Raw genomic sequence first — 16,170 nt, 5'->3', positions numbered from 1 at the left:
TCTACTGCGTTCAACACCATCCAGCCTGTGCTTCTGAGGGACAAGCTGGAGCACAAAGGAGTGGATCACCACCTCACATCCTGGATTCTGGACTACCTCACCAACCACCCACATTTCTGACATGGTGGTCTGCAGCACAGGGGTTCCGCAGGGAACAGTTTTGGCTCCTTTCCTGTTCATCCTGTACACTGCGGACTTCATGCACAGCTCAGCCAACTGTTATCTGCAAAAGTTCTCTGACGACTCTGCCATCGTCGGCCTCATCACAGATGACGATGACAGGGAGTACAGAGAACTGACCCAGGACTTTGTGGACTGGTGCCAGCAGAACCGCCTCCAGATCAACACGGGGAAAACCAGGGAGATGGTGGTGGATTTCCACAGGCGCAGCCACACCCCCTAGACACCGGTGAACATCCAGGGAATTGACATTGAGAGAGTGGACTCTTATAAGTACCTGGGTGTTTACCTGAACAATAAACTGGACTGGACTGAAAATATTAATGCACTGTATAAAAAAGGCCAGAGCAGGCTGTACCTGCTGAGGAGCCTCAGGTCCTTTGGAGTGCAGGGGGCATTCCTGAGGACCTTCTTCGACACTGTGGTGGCATCAGCCATTTTCTATGGAGTGGTCTGCTGGAGCAGCAGCATCTCAACTGCTGACAGGAAGAGACTTAATAAACTAATCATGAAGGCCAGCTCTGTCCTGGGATGTCCCCTCGACTCAGTGCAGGCGGTGGGAGAGAGGAGGATGATGGCAAAGCTATCATCACTGCTGGACAACGACCCACCCCATGCAGGACACCGTCACTGCACTGAGCAGCTCCTTCAGTGACAGACTTCTTCACCCCAAGTGTGTGAAGGAGAGATATCGAAGGTCCTTCCTTCCTGCTGCCATCAGACTGCACAATCAGCACTGCTACTAGCAGACCAATAAATAAAGATAATTACCATTATTTCATTTTTTAATGGATGCTTATTTATTTTTACTATCCACTTTGCTGTTGTAACCCTGCAAATTTCCCTGTTGTGGGACGAATAAAGGATTATCAAATTTCACTGCACCTTAACTGGTACATGTGGCAATAAACTGACCTTGAACCTTGAGTTACTGGAACAAAGTAGTTCTGCTATGTCAAATAACATAAAATTTATTATTCTTTCCCAAACTTCAGGTATAAAAACAGTTGTAACCAATATCTGTCTTAGTAACCAAATGTAACCAGTGGAAAATGGGGCAGATTGTGATCAAGGTGAATTAGTAACATTGCTCTTGGCATATTGTTGCAGATAGTCCATACTACTGACAATGTGCTGAAGGTTTCAGGACCTGATGCTCCAATCTAGAAGCAACTGTTCATTCAATAACAAAGAATTTTGCTTATTCACATAAGTCAATAACGTAGATGGCTGAAAGCATTCATCTGGTACTGTATATTCTAGGTAATCCAGGAAAAATAATCCAAAAGCAGTTCTTAGTTCATATTGACATGCAGTCTCTTGGGTCAATATAACCCTGCCTTATGGTTTCAGGTGACCCAACATTTTAAGCTAACCTCAAGATCCTCAAACCTCCTCAGTTTAAAAGCACAAGAAAACAGGGAAAACCAAACCTCCATTCTTGCACATTTGGAATACATTAAATTACCATATACTGTTTACATGCTTTTAGGAACAGATTTATTGGACAGAGAAACTTGAATTTGTAGCATCAAGTCTCCTATGTAACCTCATTAAAGGCAAATATGATGAAAAGAGGTAATTTAAAATGAGAACAGCTGGCCTCTCCAATTCTTAAAAGGAAATCATAATACCCTGTAGTATCCATTTTAAAGTATAATTTCCGTGTAATTCAACAATCAGAATAGTCCTGTTTACAAGGATGTTGAAAGCAGTTTTGGTTACTTGAGATTAATTCAGCAAACTATTAAACTGTGAAAAAGTTGATAGGACTCATGAATCATCTCAAACCCTATCATTTTGAATGTATTGATCCCATCATATGTTAATATTTTTTCCATAATAACTTCAATTGTTTACAGTTAGTTATTCAATGTCAATTTGAGTGCACAATTTAGTTGAATTATTGTATTTGCTTTTGATCTTCACTTTAACAAATTAAGGGTTTAGCAGGAAGTGTCAAAGTAGGATTACAGTTCAAAATTAAATGGTTACCACTGGATATTTCATTTAATACAAGACAACCATAGCCAACATATCTTATCGATGTACATTAAATGCATACTTCCAACATGGAATACAACAAGCGACAGGCCGAATTTGCAGAGGAATCACACCAAAGATCTTGTTTGTATCAGAACAACAACAAATATGGCTTTCTGCTCTTCCAAAATGGGCACCATAAGATGGATGTTATATGGATGTTCTGTATTAAGGACCCAATTTCCATGAATATTATCAGTTACTAACTTGAAAATTGGTAGAATGCCTTTATTTTTAAGGACATCATGATTTCATGAAATCTATCATATAATCAAGAGCTTCTATTATTGATGCCAATAACTTATGAAAAAATGTAACTACATGGGGGACCAACAAAAAGCAGTGGGCAGTTTTAATTGAACTAAATAAGCAGGACAACATAGTTAAGCTATGTCTAAGTAGAAACTGAATTTTGTTCTGAACGAGCCTTAACACCCGATGTTTATGTCGGGAGGAGTTGGCTGCGCCTAACGGCTGCGGCTCTCTGGCAGTCTGTTGTCTTTTTTTCTTTTTTTTTGTTTGTGTCGGTGTTGGGATGGTTTTTGTTTCTGTTTTTGGCTGTGTATGTGTGGTGGGGGTGTGGGGTGGGGGGGTGGGGCGGGGGGAAACCTTTATTTTATTAGGTCTCTTCCCCGGGGCGCGGCTCGGCTGCGGGCCTTAACATTGCCGGCGCAGCTCGGCTGCGGGACGTTTCAGTGCCCGGTGCGGCTCGGCTGCGGGCCTTAACATTGCCGGCGCAGCTCGGCTGCGGGACGTTTCAGTGCCCGGTGCGGCTCGGCTGCGGGCCTTAACATTGCCGGCGCAGCTCGGCTGCGGGACGTTTCAGTGCCCGGTGCGGCTCGGCTGCGGGCCTTAACATTGCCGGCGCAGCTCGGCCGCGGGACGTTTCAGTGCCCGGTGCGGCTCGGCCGCTGGACTTAACATCGCCCGGTGTGGCCGCGGGACGTTTCAGTGCCCGGTGTGGCCGCGGGACGTTTCAGTGCCCGGTGCGGCTCGGCCGCGGGACGTTTCAATGCCCGGTGCGGCTTGGCCTATGGACTTAACATCGCCCGGTGTGGCCGCGGGACGTTTCAGTGCCCGGTGCGGCTTGGCCGCTGGACTTAACATCGTCAGCGCTGTTCGGCCGCGGGACGTTTCAGTGCCCGGTGCGGCTCGGCCGTTGGACTTAACATCGCCCGGTGTGGCCGCGGGACGTTTCGGTGCCCGGGGCGGCTCGGCCGGGGGGCCTTCCATCCCCTTGCGGGGGCTGTGCGTGTCGTTTGCCTCGGTAGGGGTCGAGCTGCCTGTCCGTGGGTGCGGGGGGAAGAGAGGGGAAGTTTTGTTGCCTCCATCACAGTGAGGGGGTGTTTGGAGTCACTGTGATGGATGTTTGTGTTGGGGTCGGGTGTCCTGTGTTCTTTTCTTTTTGCTGTATTTTGTGTGACTGCTGAAATTTCGCTCGGTGTTGTGCCGAGTGACAATAAAGTGTTGTTATGTTATGTTATGTTATGTACTAATAACATTAAACTGCCAGTTGCTTTTCAAATTATTATTTTTTAACCTGGAAGCTATTAATATAGAAAAGTTCAAATATTACATTTAATCTAATTCATGCACATAAATATGTTTCCAGTCCTCAGTCAGAATATCAAACACACACAAAACCAGTCTAATATCAATAAAAACGATTTATATCCATTCGATATACCAAAAGTATATCCATTCGATATACCAAAGCAAAATAATTTTAGTGTCTGGAAAAATAAGACGGTACTGTGGAAAAAAACTTGAATATTACACTCTTCCAATGTTGATAAAACAGAAGAAATTACACATTTCTTTTCTGTTTAAACTTTTTAAAAAGATTAAATTTGCCTGCTCCTGTCTCACCAAACTAATTTCCAAATACCTTGATTTTATGGTGTTTCCCCCACCTTGACCAGTACCTTGCAAACAAGACACCGCACATGCTCCTCCAAATTTCAGTTTCAACTCCTAGCCCCTATCACCTCAAGTCGCAGCTGCGGCTTGCCTGCAGTCCGTCTGTCTTTTGTGTTTTTTGTTGTTTTTGTCTGAATTGTAGTTTAATTTGATGTAGTGTTGTATGTTATGTTATGTTTTGGGGGGGGGGGGGGGGGGAACGGGAACTGTAACTGTAACATTCTCTCTCCCGAACGGAGACGCGACCTTTGTTCTGTGTTGTGTCTCCGTTCCCGTTGCGGCCTACCACCATCGGCCATGCACCTGGGACCACCTGGGGCTCTGGTTCGCAGAGCCCACGGCCCGGACTCACCACCTGCGGCGCTGGCTGCCTGCGGATGCTGCGGGAGCGGCTGCAACTCGTCTCCGGAGGCTCCGGCGCGGGCCGCGTGGACGTCGGAAGCCCGCAGGCCCCTGGATGGGGGCCGACATCGGGAGCTCCGGCAGCGGCAGCGTGTTCGCTCGCCCCGAATCGCGGGGCTTGGGTCGGCCCGTCACGGACCTTTCACCGTCCGGCGCGGCCTGAAATAGGCCGTGGACTTTTCACCGTCCAGCGGCGGCTTCAATATCGGGAGCCCCGACCGCCCCGACGTGGCAACTCCAACAGCCTGACCGCGGGACAAGACGGCAGGGAGGAGAAAAAGACATTGTGGCCTTCCATCACAGTGAGGAGGGACTGGAGGAGACTCACTGTGATGGATGTTTCTTTTTGTTTGGTGTTAGTTGTGATTGTATGTGTTATTGCATTTTTATTGATTAATCTTATTGGTCTTATTGTTCAACTGCGGGTAATGTTTCATTTTACTACACATTTATGTGTATGTAACAAATAAACGACTATTGACTATTGACTTTTCCATGAACATCTAGTCCTCCATCGGGAAACCCTCAGGATCCCCCGAATCACCCTTCAACAGAGACCGAATCAATTCCCCTAAACAAACACTTGCCTCTGCTTGGCAGAACTGATCCTCACTCTTTTTTCTCCATTTATGTACTTCATGCAACCATGGTGCTCACATGAGCCCCAGCAATGCCTTTTTTTTGTTGGTCACTTGGACTATCTGACTATCTCTCCTTTTCTCAATTTTTTTGTCTCCGTCAACAGGAACAAACGTCTGACTGGCGCCTATTACAAGCCCACCAACTGCCATGGTTATCTTGATGACATCTACTCCCACCCAGACTCTTGCAAGGACGTCACCCCTTACTCTTGTTTTCTCAGTCTATTCATTCTAGGATATCCGAGATGTCCTCTGTTAGTAAATGCGATTTTCCCCTCTGCTGTTGTGAATGGAACCTCACCCATGTCTCCTCTGTGTCCTGCAATTCTGCTCCTCTTTCCTCAAGACAAAACAAGGACAGGAATTCCCTGCTCCTCACCTTTCACCCCACCAGTTTCTGCATCCAACACATCAGCCTCCAATGTTTCTGCAACCTTCAATGCAATCCCACTACCAGTAACAGCTTCAGGTCCCAACCCCTTCCCGCAAAGCCCTCTTCCCCCTACACAGTTTGTATTTCACTCAAGATTACAGCATCTAGTTCCTTATGTCTCTCTGAAACACATTTTTTGAAAAGTCACTTGCAAATACGCATCCTAACTGCAATAAATTGAATTAGATTCTGAAATATCCATGAAAGTTCTATTTGCATATGTTTAGCCCATATCACTCTAAACCTTTTCTGTCCATTTACCTGATTGTTTGATATTTTATTATCACAGGTCACAGTAAAATTCTTTGTTTTGCAAACCATTCACAAAGTATGCAAAGAGTCGCCACTTATACAGTGGCCTCCATAATGTTTGGGACAAAGACCCATCATTCATTTAGTTGCCCCAATACTCCACAATTTGAGATTTGTAATAGAAGAAATCACATGTGGTTAAAGTGCACATTGTCAGATTTTATTAAGGCCATATTGCTGTTCAACAACACGAGGACCAAAGTTGTACTAATAAAAGTCAAATAAGCCATTAAGAGACTGAGAAACAAGAATAAAACTGTTAGAGACATCAGCTAAACCTTAGGCTTACCAAAATCAACTATTTGAAACATCATTAAGAAGAGAGCACTGGTGAGCTTACTAATCACAAAGGGACTAGCAGGCCAAGGAAGACCTCCACAGCTGATGACAGAAGAATTCTCTCTATAACAAAGAAAAATCCCCAAACACCTGTGACAGATCAGAAACACTCTTTAGGAGTCAGGTGTGGATTTGTCAATGACCACTGTCCGCAGAAGACTTCATGAACACAGAGGCTACAAAGCAAGATGCAAACTACTGGTTAGCCACAAAAATAGGATGGCCAGGTTACAGGTTTGCCAAGAAGTACTTAAAAGAGCAACCACAGTTCTGGAAAAAGATCATGTGGACAGATGAGATGAAGGTTAACTTATATCAGAGTGATGGAAAGAACAAAGTATGGAGGAGAGAAGGAACTGCCCAAGATCCAAAGCATACCACCTCATCTATGAAACACGGTGGTGGGGGTGTTATGGCCTGGACATATATGGCTGCTGAAGGACTGGCTTACTTATCTTCATTGATGATACAACTGCTGATGGCAGTAGCATAATGAATTCTGAAGTGTATAGACACATCCTATCTGCTCAAGTTCAAACAAATGCTTCAAAGTTCATTGGCCAGCGGTTCATTCTACAGCAAGACAATGATCCCAAACATACTGCTAAAGCAACAAAGGAGTTTATCAAAGCTAAAAAATGGTCAATTCTTGAGTGGCCAAGTCAGTCACCGGATCTGAATCCAATTGAGCATGCCTTTTATGTGCTGAAGAAAAAACTGAAGGGGACTAGCCCCCAAAACAAGCCTAAGCTAAACATGGCTGCAATATAGGCCTGGCAGAGCATCACCAGAGAAGACACCCAGCACCTGGTGATGTCCATTAATCGCAGACTTCAAGCAGTCCTATTGCATGCAAAGGATATGCAACAAAATACTAAACATGATTACTTTCATTTACATGACATTGCTGTGTCCCAAACATTATGATGCACTGAAATGCAGGGACTATGTATAAACACTGCTGTAATTTCTACATGGTGACACCAAAATGTATAAAAATGGCCTTTATTAAAATCTGACAATGTGCACTTAATCACATGTGATTTTTTCTATTACAATTCTCAAATTGTGGAGTAAAGAGGCAAATAAATAAATGATGGGTCTTTATCCCAAACATTATGGAGGGCACTGTAGGATGCGGCCTGACCCACTGAGTTACTCTAGCACTGTGAGCTCCACTGTGGGGGTTGGGATATGAGGGACGGGCCTGTAACCAGGTCCCCACACAAAGTAGGTCGAGAAGCTCCACACAAAGGTTATGACACTCCTGGAGGTCACAGTTCTCATGCTCCTGAACCTTCTTCCCAACAGTAGCTGTGAAATGAGATGGTCGATGAGATAGTTCCACTGCTTGGCTTGGTCTGAATACGGTCGGCCAGACACAGTCCGAGAGAAGCTTTTATCCAATTACTGGATAAATCATGACTCTGAGCACCAACAACTGTTGGCATCAGCGGCTCCTGGCAATACACCCATCTTACCTTCACCTCGCTCCTACCATCGAGAAGAAGGCACAGGAACCTGAAAACCGTGACCTCCGTGTTCAAGAACAGCTTCTTCCCAGCAACCATCAAGCTCTTGAACACTACACAACACTGACCTCAGCAACTATGAATTTCTATGGACTGTGTCAATATTTGCACTACAGATCTGCACTATTGGTAACGTAGTATTATCATTATTTTTGGTATTATTGATCATTATCTATTTTTCTGAGTGTTATTGAGTTTAATGGCCTGTTACGCTGCAGCAAGTAAGAGTTTAATTCTTCCCTTGGTGGTATCTACTAGAAAACACCCTTGACTCCAGATAAAGTATTATCACAGTCCTCAGACTCGGTTTCCTGGGGAATGAGGGAAGGGAACTCATTCGTACCATACCCCTATAAATAATGTTAATAAATATCTGTATATGAACTGCAGGGTTCTTGGATTGAAGACAGCTTTAGATGCTCGTGGTGTACAGTACCTATCAGATAGTGATTACGTCTCATTCTGTCTGCTCAATAGTGTCAGAACCTGTCCTAATGTCTTTTACACATTGCAATTGTACCTACCCCTACAGCTTCCTTGGGCAGCTTGTTCCACACACACACTATCGCTGTGTGAAAAAGATGCCCCACGGGTTCTTTTCCCTTCTTACCTTAAATCTGCACCATCTAGTTTTAGATCCCCCTACTTTTGGAAAAAGACCGTGACCACACCCTTGATATGAGCTTCACATTAATTTATATACCTCATAATTCAGCCTCCTGCACTCCAGGGAAAAAAGTCCCAGTCTATCTAGCCTCTTCATATAACTCAGGCCCCCAGTCTCAGTAAAATCTTTGCTGTACCTTTTCTAGCTTAATGACATCCTTCCCACAACTGAGCAGCCAGATCTGCACAATATACTCCATTTCGTCGTACTAACAATGTGTACAATTTGCAACATGATGTCTCAATTTGTGTGCTCAATTCTCTGACCAATAAAAGCATGCTTACCAAACACTTTCATCATATCTACCTGCGTTGCTGCTTTCAGGGAACTATGTGCCTGCATTCCGAAGACTCTAATTCCCGTGTTTATGATTCAATTGTTGCATACCATAAATGAAGTGGGAAATCCATATCCACTGTGGCACAGTGGTAGAGTTGCTGCCTTACAGCACCGGAGACCCCGGTTTGATCCTGACTATGGGTGCTGTCTGTACGGAGTTTGTATGTTCTCCCCGTGACCACATGGGTTTTCTCCAAGATCTTTGGTTTCTTTCCACACTCCAAAGATGTACAGGTATATAGTTTAATTGGCTTGGTAAATGTAAAAATTGTGCCTAGTGTGTGTAGGATAGCGTTAATGTGCAGGGATCTCTGGTCGACACGGACTCATAATCTCACCAAAAATAAACCCATTAGACCAGAATTGCCTTAAAAAAAAATCCACATTGTTTTTTTCTAAATAATCGTCACTTTTCCAAGTGGTTGCTAATTTTGTCACTGTCCCTTAACACTCAAATCTCAGTAAAAAATAATTCATGCTAATCATTTCAGTGATTATGTCGTGTGATCTAATGAATTTAAAAATAGCTCAAGTGTATAGTTTCGATCAAATCGAAATAGGTTACACAGTAAAATTATGATCATTTACAAGCAGAAATATAAAAATGAAATAACGGCATAATTCAATGAATAGAATAGGCAAAGTCAAGATAAAAATGGAAAATGCTTGGAAGACAAATGTGAAAACTAGAATAAAAGCTATTAACTGAGTTCATTAATTTTATGTGTAGGAAAGAACTGCAGATGCTGGTGTAAATTGAAGGTAGATACAAAATGCTGGAGTAACTCAGCCGGTCAGGCAGCATCTCCGGAGAGAAGGCATGGGTGACATTCCGGGTCAAGACCCGAAACGTCACCCAGTCATTAATTTTTATAATGCACAGCAAAAGCATTTCAATCAACACTAAACTTTACAAATTGTGAAAGTGAATATTCATATTTACTATTATGCAACAATATAATGAAACATAATAATAGGGTTAAACTTCAGCAACAGAACACTGGAATAGTTTACACAAAATGCTGGAGTGACTCAGCGGGACATGCCGCATCTGTGGACAAAAATGGGTGACGTTTCAGGTCGAGACTTTGTCCGACTGATAGGTCAGGGGAGAGGGACTCTAGAGATATGGAAGGGCAAAGTGTGAAAACAACCAGAAACGTCCCCCATCCCATCTCTTCAGAGATGCTGCCTGTCCCGCTGAGTTACTCTAGCATTTTGTGTAGGAAGGAACTGCAGATGCTGGTTTAAACCGAAGATAGACACAAAAAGCTGGAGTAACTCAGCGGGCCTGGCAGCATCTCTGGAGAGAAGGAATGGGTGACGTTTCTAGTCCCTTCTTCAGATGTACAGTTCTGAAGAAGGGTCTCGACCCGAAACGTCACCCATTCTTCCTCTCCAGAAATGATGCCTGTCCCGCTGAGTTACTCCAGTTTTTTGTGTCATATTTTAGCGTTTTGTTTTGTTTAGTTTAGAGATATAGTGCGGAAACAGGCCCTTTGGCCCACCAAGTCCACAGCTACCAGCAAACCCCATACATTAACACTATCCTACACATGAGGGACAATTTACACCATGCCAAGCCAATTAACCTACATACCTATACGTCTTGAGTGTGGGAGGAAACCGGATATCTCAGAGAAAACCTACGCAGTCACGAGGAGAACGTACAAACTCCATACAGACAGCACCCATAGTCAGGATCGAACCCGGGTCTCCGGCGCTGCAAGTGCTGTAAGGCAGCAACTCTACCGTTGCATCACCGTGTTTATCTTCCGTGTAAAACAGCATCTAAAGTTCCTTCCTATACTGAAATAGTTTAGTCATGCCATGATCATTTCGAATGGGTGCAGAATACTATACATGTATAGTTTTAAAATGATTTCGAAATGTCATGCAAAATACAAATCTACTGGGAAATAATCTCCAAGAAAGTTAGCACTTTCGATGAAAAATCTAGTTAAAGGCCTTGCAAGGGTGCAAAGCTTTTTTGAACAAAATACTGCCAGACAACCGTCAATAACTAATCAAGATAGGTTTTTTTAACAAGATTTTAAATGCACAAAGCTTTGAAGCTAGAAAGTAGTTACAAATACATCTCATCAAAGCACTAATTTAATCTACGCTAAAAAGCCCTAGTCATGAGGTTCATTCAGAAATATTGTTAAAGTGTAGTGAATCCTAATTTTAAAAACCTTTCATCAATATTTGGTTGTATGGGTCGGGAACGCTTCATTCCTATGACTCGTGGAAATATTGGCAACATATCCTCTGAATCTGCTCCATGTTTGAAATGAAAGCTTATCTGTGCATCTTTAGTCGAAAAATATTCGAGAGAACCAGAATAAAAATAAATGACATTAAAATGTAGACATGAAAGATATGCTGGAATCTTGAGCAAAAAGAAGTGCTGGAGGAATTCAGCAGGTCAGGCTGCAACAAACATGGAGGGAAATGGACAGGCAACATTTCAGGTCGGGTCCTCTTTTCAGAGTGTTCAAGTCAATCTGAAGAAAGGTCTCAACCCAACATGTTGTCTACCCATTTCCCTCCACAGATGGTGCCTGACCTAATATGTTTCTCAAGTGCTTTGCCTTTTGACATTACAATATAATAACCTACTACATTATGTTATGTCTCAAAGCACACAATTAAGACTCTAAAATGTATCTTGAAGTTAGAGATGTTCTTTTAAACCTGGATTCCATTACTATTTTCTTGTATTTTCCTACTATTCACATTTTATTCAACTGAATGTCATCTTGAAATAGCCTCAGGCTTGACTGCAATGCATCTAACCTAAAAACTATTCTATAACTTCCACCTGTGTTGTTACAAAAACTGACATGCACGAGACAGATAGGCGTAGAACTGAAATAGGAAAAAAATAAACATGTGAACGTGAGTGACAGTAGACTCATCTAGGACAGATGCGTTTACAGTAACTTGAGACAGCCTGTTCTTTTGGATTGGTACAATACCTTTCACAAGGCTGCTGTGGCTTTTCAAATTACCCTCTCCAAAAATGTGGTGGAGGGAGTTTTTAAGAAGGTATTACAGCAAGAGGCATTGTATAGACAAATTTATAAAACCTGCCATCATGAAAGATTCTCACATAATTTTATACTGTCTTTAAGCTCTTCAGTTAGCAACTGCTCTTGATTTGCACAACTTACATTGAAAAAAGGAAATATCCCAACAGCCTTAACTCACGTTGGTTATATTTAATTCTAAATTATTAATAGTTAAAACCATGGTTCATGTGGTTTTAATCTGAATTTGCATTATATCATATTTACTCTAATTTACAAAACACAAAGCAGCAGGAATGAAGTTGTGTTGCAGTCATTGAAGCGGGTCTGCAAATGGGGTGCCAGATATTTATACCGTGCCCTCCATAATGTTTGGGACAAAGACCCATTTGCCTCTGTACTTTATTTATTTGCCTCTGTACTTCACAGTTTGAGATTTGTAATAGATAAAAATCACACGTGGTTACAAGTGCACATTGTCAGATTTTATTAAAGGCTATTTTTATACATTTTAGTTTCACCATGTAGAAATTATAGCTGTGTTTAAACATAGTCCCCCCCCCATTTCAGGGCACCATAATGTTTGGGACACATGGCTTCACAGGTGTTTGTAATTGCTCAGGTGTGTTTAATTGCCTCCTTAATGCAGGTGTAAGAGAGCTCTCAGCACCTAGTCTTTCATCCAGTCTTCCATCACCTTTGAAAACTTTTATTGCTGTTTATCAACATGAGGACCAAAGTTATGCCAATGAAAGTCAAAGATGCCATTATGAGACTGAGAAACAAGAATAAAACTGTTAGAGACATCAGCCAAACCTTAGGCTTACCAAAATCAACTGTTTGGAACACCATCAAGAAGAAAGAGAGCACTGGTGAGCTTACTAATCACAAAGGGACTGGCAGGCCAAGGAAGACCTCCACAGCTGATGACAGAAGAATTCTCTCTAGAATAAAGAAAAATCTCCAAACACCTGTCCGACAGATCATAAACACTCTTCAGGAGTCAGGTGTAGATTTGACAATGACCACTGTCCGCAGAAGACCATGAACAGAAATACAGAGGCTACACTGCTAGATGCAAACCACTGGTTAGCTGCAAAAATAGGATGACCAGGTTACAGTTTGCCAAGAAGTACTTAAAAGAGCAACCACAGTTCTGGAAAAAGGTCTTGAGGACAGATGAGACAAAGATTAACATATCAAAATGATGGCAAGTATGGAGGAGAGAGGGAACTGCCCAAGATCCAAAGCATACCACCTCATCTGTGAAACACGGTGGCGGGGGTGTTATGGCCTGGGCATGTATGGCTGCTGCAGGTACTGGCTCACTTATCTTCATTGATGATACAACTGCTGATGGCAGTAGCATAATGAATTCTGAAGTGTATAGGCACATCCTATCTGCTCAAGTTCAAACAAATGCCTCAAAACTCATTACCCAGCAGTTCATTCTACAGCAAGACAATGATCCCAAACATACTGCTAAAGCAACAAAAGAGTTTTCCAAAGCTAAAAAATGGTCAATTTTTGAGTGGCCAAGTCAATCACCCGATCTGAACCCAAGTGAGCATACCTTTTATATGCTGAAGAGAAAACTGAAGGGGACTAGCCCCCAAAACAAGCATAAGCTAAACATGGCTGCAATATAGGTCTGGCAGAGCATCACCAGAGAAGGCAACTGGTGATGTCCATGAATCACAGACTTCAAGCAGTCATTGCATGCAAAGGATTAGCCACAAAATACTAAACATGACTATTTTTTTTACATGACATCGCTGTGTCCCAAACATTATGGTGCCCTGAAATGGGGGGACTATGTATAAACACTGCTGTAATTTCTACACGGTGAAACCAAAACATATAAAAAATGCCTTTATTAAAATCTGACAATGTGCACTTTAGCCATATGTGATTTGTTTCTATTACAAATCTCAAATTGTGGATTACAGAGGCAAATAAATAGATGATGGGTCTTTGTCCCAAATATTATGGAGGACACTGTAGTTGCCTTAATACACTGAAAAAACCTGCAATTCTTGATTTCTCCTCAATATAATAGTGTTCAAACCAATGTCACTGGTGGTTATAACTAAATATGTTTAATTTATAACATTTCTCAACACTCACAGAACCAAATCTATAAATTTACTTTATAAATTTAAAAACCGACCTATTTGATTTCCCAAACCACAATTTCCCATATTTTTTTAGCTTTTAAAATCCCAATTAAAGGTTTACAGTTAACTAACCAGAGTTTAACTAAAATCTTCCCTGGGGTTTTCAGTTTTGATTTCGGTATTATAATTTTCATCGTTTATAATTTGTATCCTAATTATTTTAATTTTGCAACAGTTTGACCTCTTAAACCCACCACTTTCCGATTTAATAATTGCGAGGATTTTAAAGCCCTGATCTTCAAAAATTGACACTGACCAACTCACATTCGAGTTTACAATGCTACATCAAATTATATTCTTAAACTGGGCGTTTTTGCAACCCAGGAAGGCTTCTTTTTTGTTGGTGCTCCTTCTCCGTTCCCTGAACAGCATTTATTGGTCAGTAATGTGATCCCCAACTCCCCTTGCTGCTATGTTCTGATCCAGTGGCACTGCGCCATGTAAATAGGGTACAAGATCAAATTCCGCACGGATCAATAGAACCGAATTCAATCTGTTGTGCACATGTAGTCAGGAGTTTGGGGGATGGGATTTAGCAAGATAGGCCAGGGAAAGATAACCCCAAATCATAAAGGCTAACGTAGCCTAAGGAGTTTCGAATGTAATCCGAGCTCTGAAATAAATGGAGTCACAGCAATGGCTACTTAACGCCCTCCCCCTTGTTGAAGAGGCCGAGGCTGTTTTTGGCTGGGTAATCATTAAATTGTCTCACCTCCATACAGGCAGCTATAGCCGCTGGGTCGTTCTCCCGGTGTTCGGCGTAGAGATGGTGCCGCAATAACGTGGTCCTCCTGTAATTGCGGCTGCCTTTCACGAACTTGTTGCGGTTATTATTGCTCCCCGGGCCGCTATTAGCCCGCAGGCACCAGGAGCAATACATGAGGCCTGTCTCCTGCTCGTACTGAAGCCACGGAAACTCTTGCAGCCACGACCTCGAGAAAGTGCGTTGTTGTGGCAGTAAGAAGGACTGGGGCCTCCCCCGCAGCGTTAAACCGGCTCCCAGCCGGCTACAACTACTCGTTTCTTGAACTTCCTCCTGCTCCTCATCGTCTCCCCCAACTCTGACCACGGCTCCATCCCCGGGGTCCACGGCTCGCTCCTCGTTCCTGGGTCCGTTCGTCGTCGCCTCTTCCTCCACCTCTACCGCCGCCGCCGCCACCTCCTCCTCGGATTCGTTGCTGCTGATGGAGCCGCCGTCCACCACTCGCACCGAGCCCTCGTCCACCACCACCGTCTCCACCCAGTCCTCTTCTTGATCCTGAGCGGCCTCCGCCTTGCTGCCTCCGGCTCCGTCCCCGGCGTCCACCGCAAGAGGAGCAGCCGGCTTATCTGGACTGCTTCGGACGAGGGCCCCATTTGAGGCCTCTTCTGTGTTGTTGTGGGTGGCGAGATCAGCTTCGAGTTTCACTGCGTTGTTGGCTGCGGCCGCTGCCGCTGCCCCGCCGGTTCGGAAAGCGAGCGAGCGCCTGTTCCTTTCGCCGGACATTGTTGTGCGTGGTGGGGGTGGTGATGTTGGTCTGTGTGTGCGGGTGTGGCGCCGATCTGCTTCGAGCCGAGGAGTGGGAAGCGATTCCCTTTTCGAGCGTCAGATTAATTCGAAAAGTTGCGAGCAGGTCTCTCTCCCTCCCTCGCTCGCTCGCTCTCCTTCTGGTTGCGGGGGCCCGGGGGGTGGCGGCGCCTTAGTGGAGCCTGCGGGGCTCGCCCTTGGTTCACTCGCCTGTTGTTGTCGTCCCGCTGCGAGCGGCCGCGCGCTCCTTGGGTCGCTGGGTCCGCGCGCGCCGGCGCCAGGTCGCAGCGGTCTGAGTCCGCGAGACACGCAACGGACGCCAACGGCCACCCCTCGCTCCCACAGTGCACCGCGCGAGCCGTCGCCACCAAAGACACCGCGGCCACCGCTCAATCAACCGCCAGGTCATTCTCTTCTTTTGTTTTAGACTCTCTCTCTCTACGTGTGCTTTTATATATACAAGACTTTTCCTTTGCCTACTCTCCCCTCACTTCACTTTTGTAACTACTCGAGCAGCTTGTTCACCTGAGAGTTTTGGTGGTGCTCCTCTCTTGTAATCTTACTTTAGTTGTGCCCGACACCCGCTATGTGCAGAGTAGCTGCAACGCACTCACTGGAATTTCTCTCGTGTGTGCAGGAAATTAAA

General features: G+C 44.0%; 1 protein-coding gene across 1 annotated transcript in view; it reads right to left on the bottom strand.

Moving 5' to 3' along the window:
• Positions 1-15,854, bottom strand: part of zbtb10 (zinc finger and BTB domain containing 10) — a 51,210-nt gene extending 35,356 nt beyond the window's left edge. The window contains exon 1 of the mRNA XM_078398197.1: positions 14,730-15,854. Coding sequence (XP_078254323.1) covers positions 14,730-15,503 — 774 coding nt within the window. The 5' untranslated portion in view covers positions 15,504-15,854. The remainder of the gene's footprint in view (positions 1-14,729) is intronic.
• Positions 15,855-16,170: the final 316 nt, after the last annotated feature.

This window comes from Rhinoraja longicauda, chromosome 4 (genome assembly GCF_053455715.1).
Source record: "Rhinoraja longicauda isolate Sanriku21f chromosome 4, sRhiLon1.1, whole genome shotgun sequence".
Lineage (NCBI taxonomy): Eukaryota > Metazoa > Chordata > Chondrichthyes > Rajiformes > Arhynchobatidae > Rhinoraja > Rhinoraja longicauda.
Note: the sequence above shows the minus strand (reverse complement) of the source record. Positions and strands in the feature narration are given on the sequence as shown.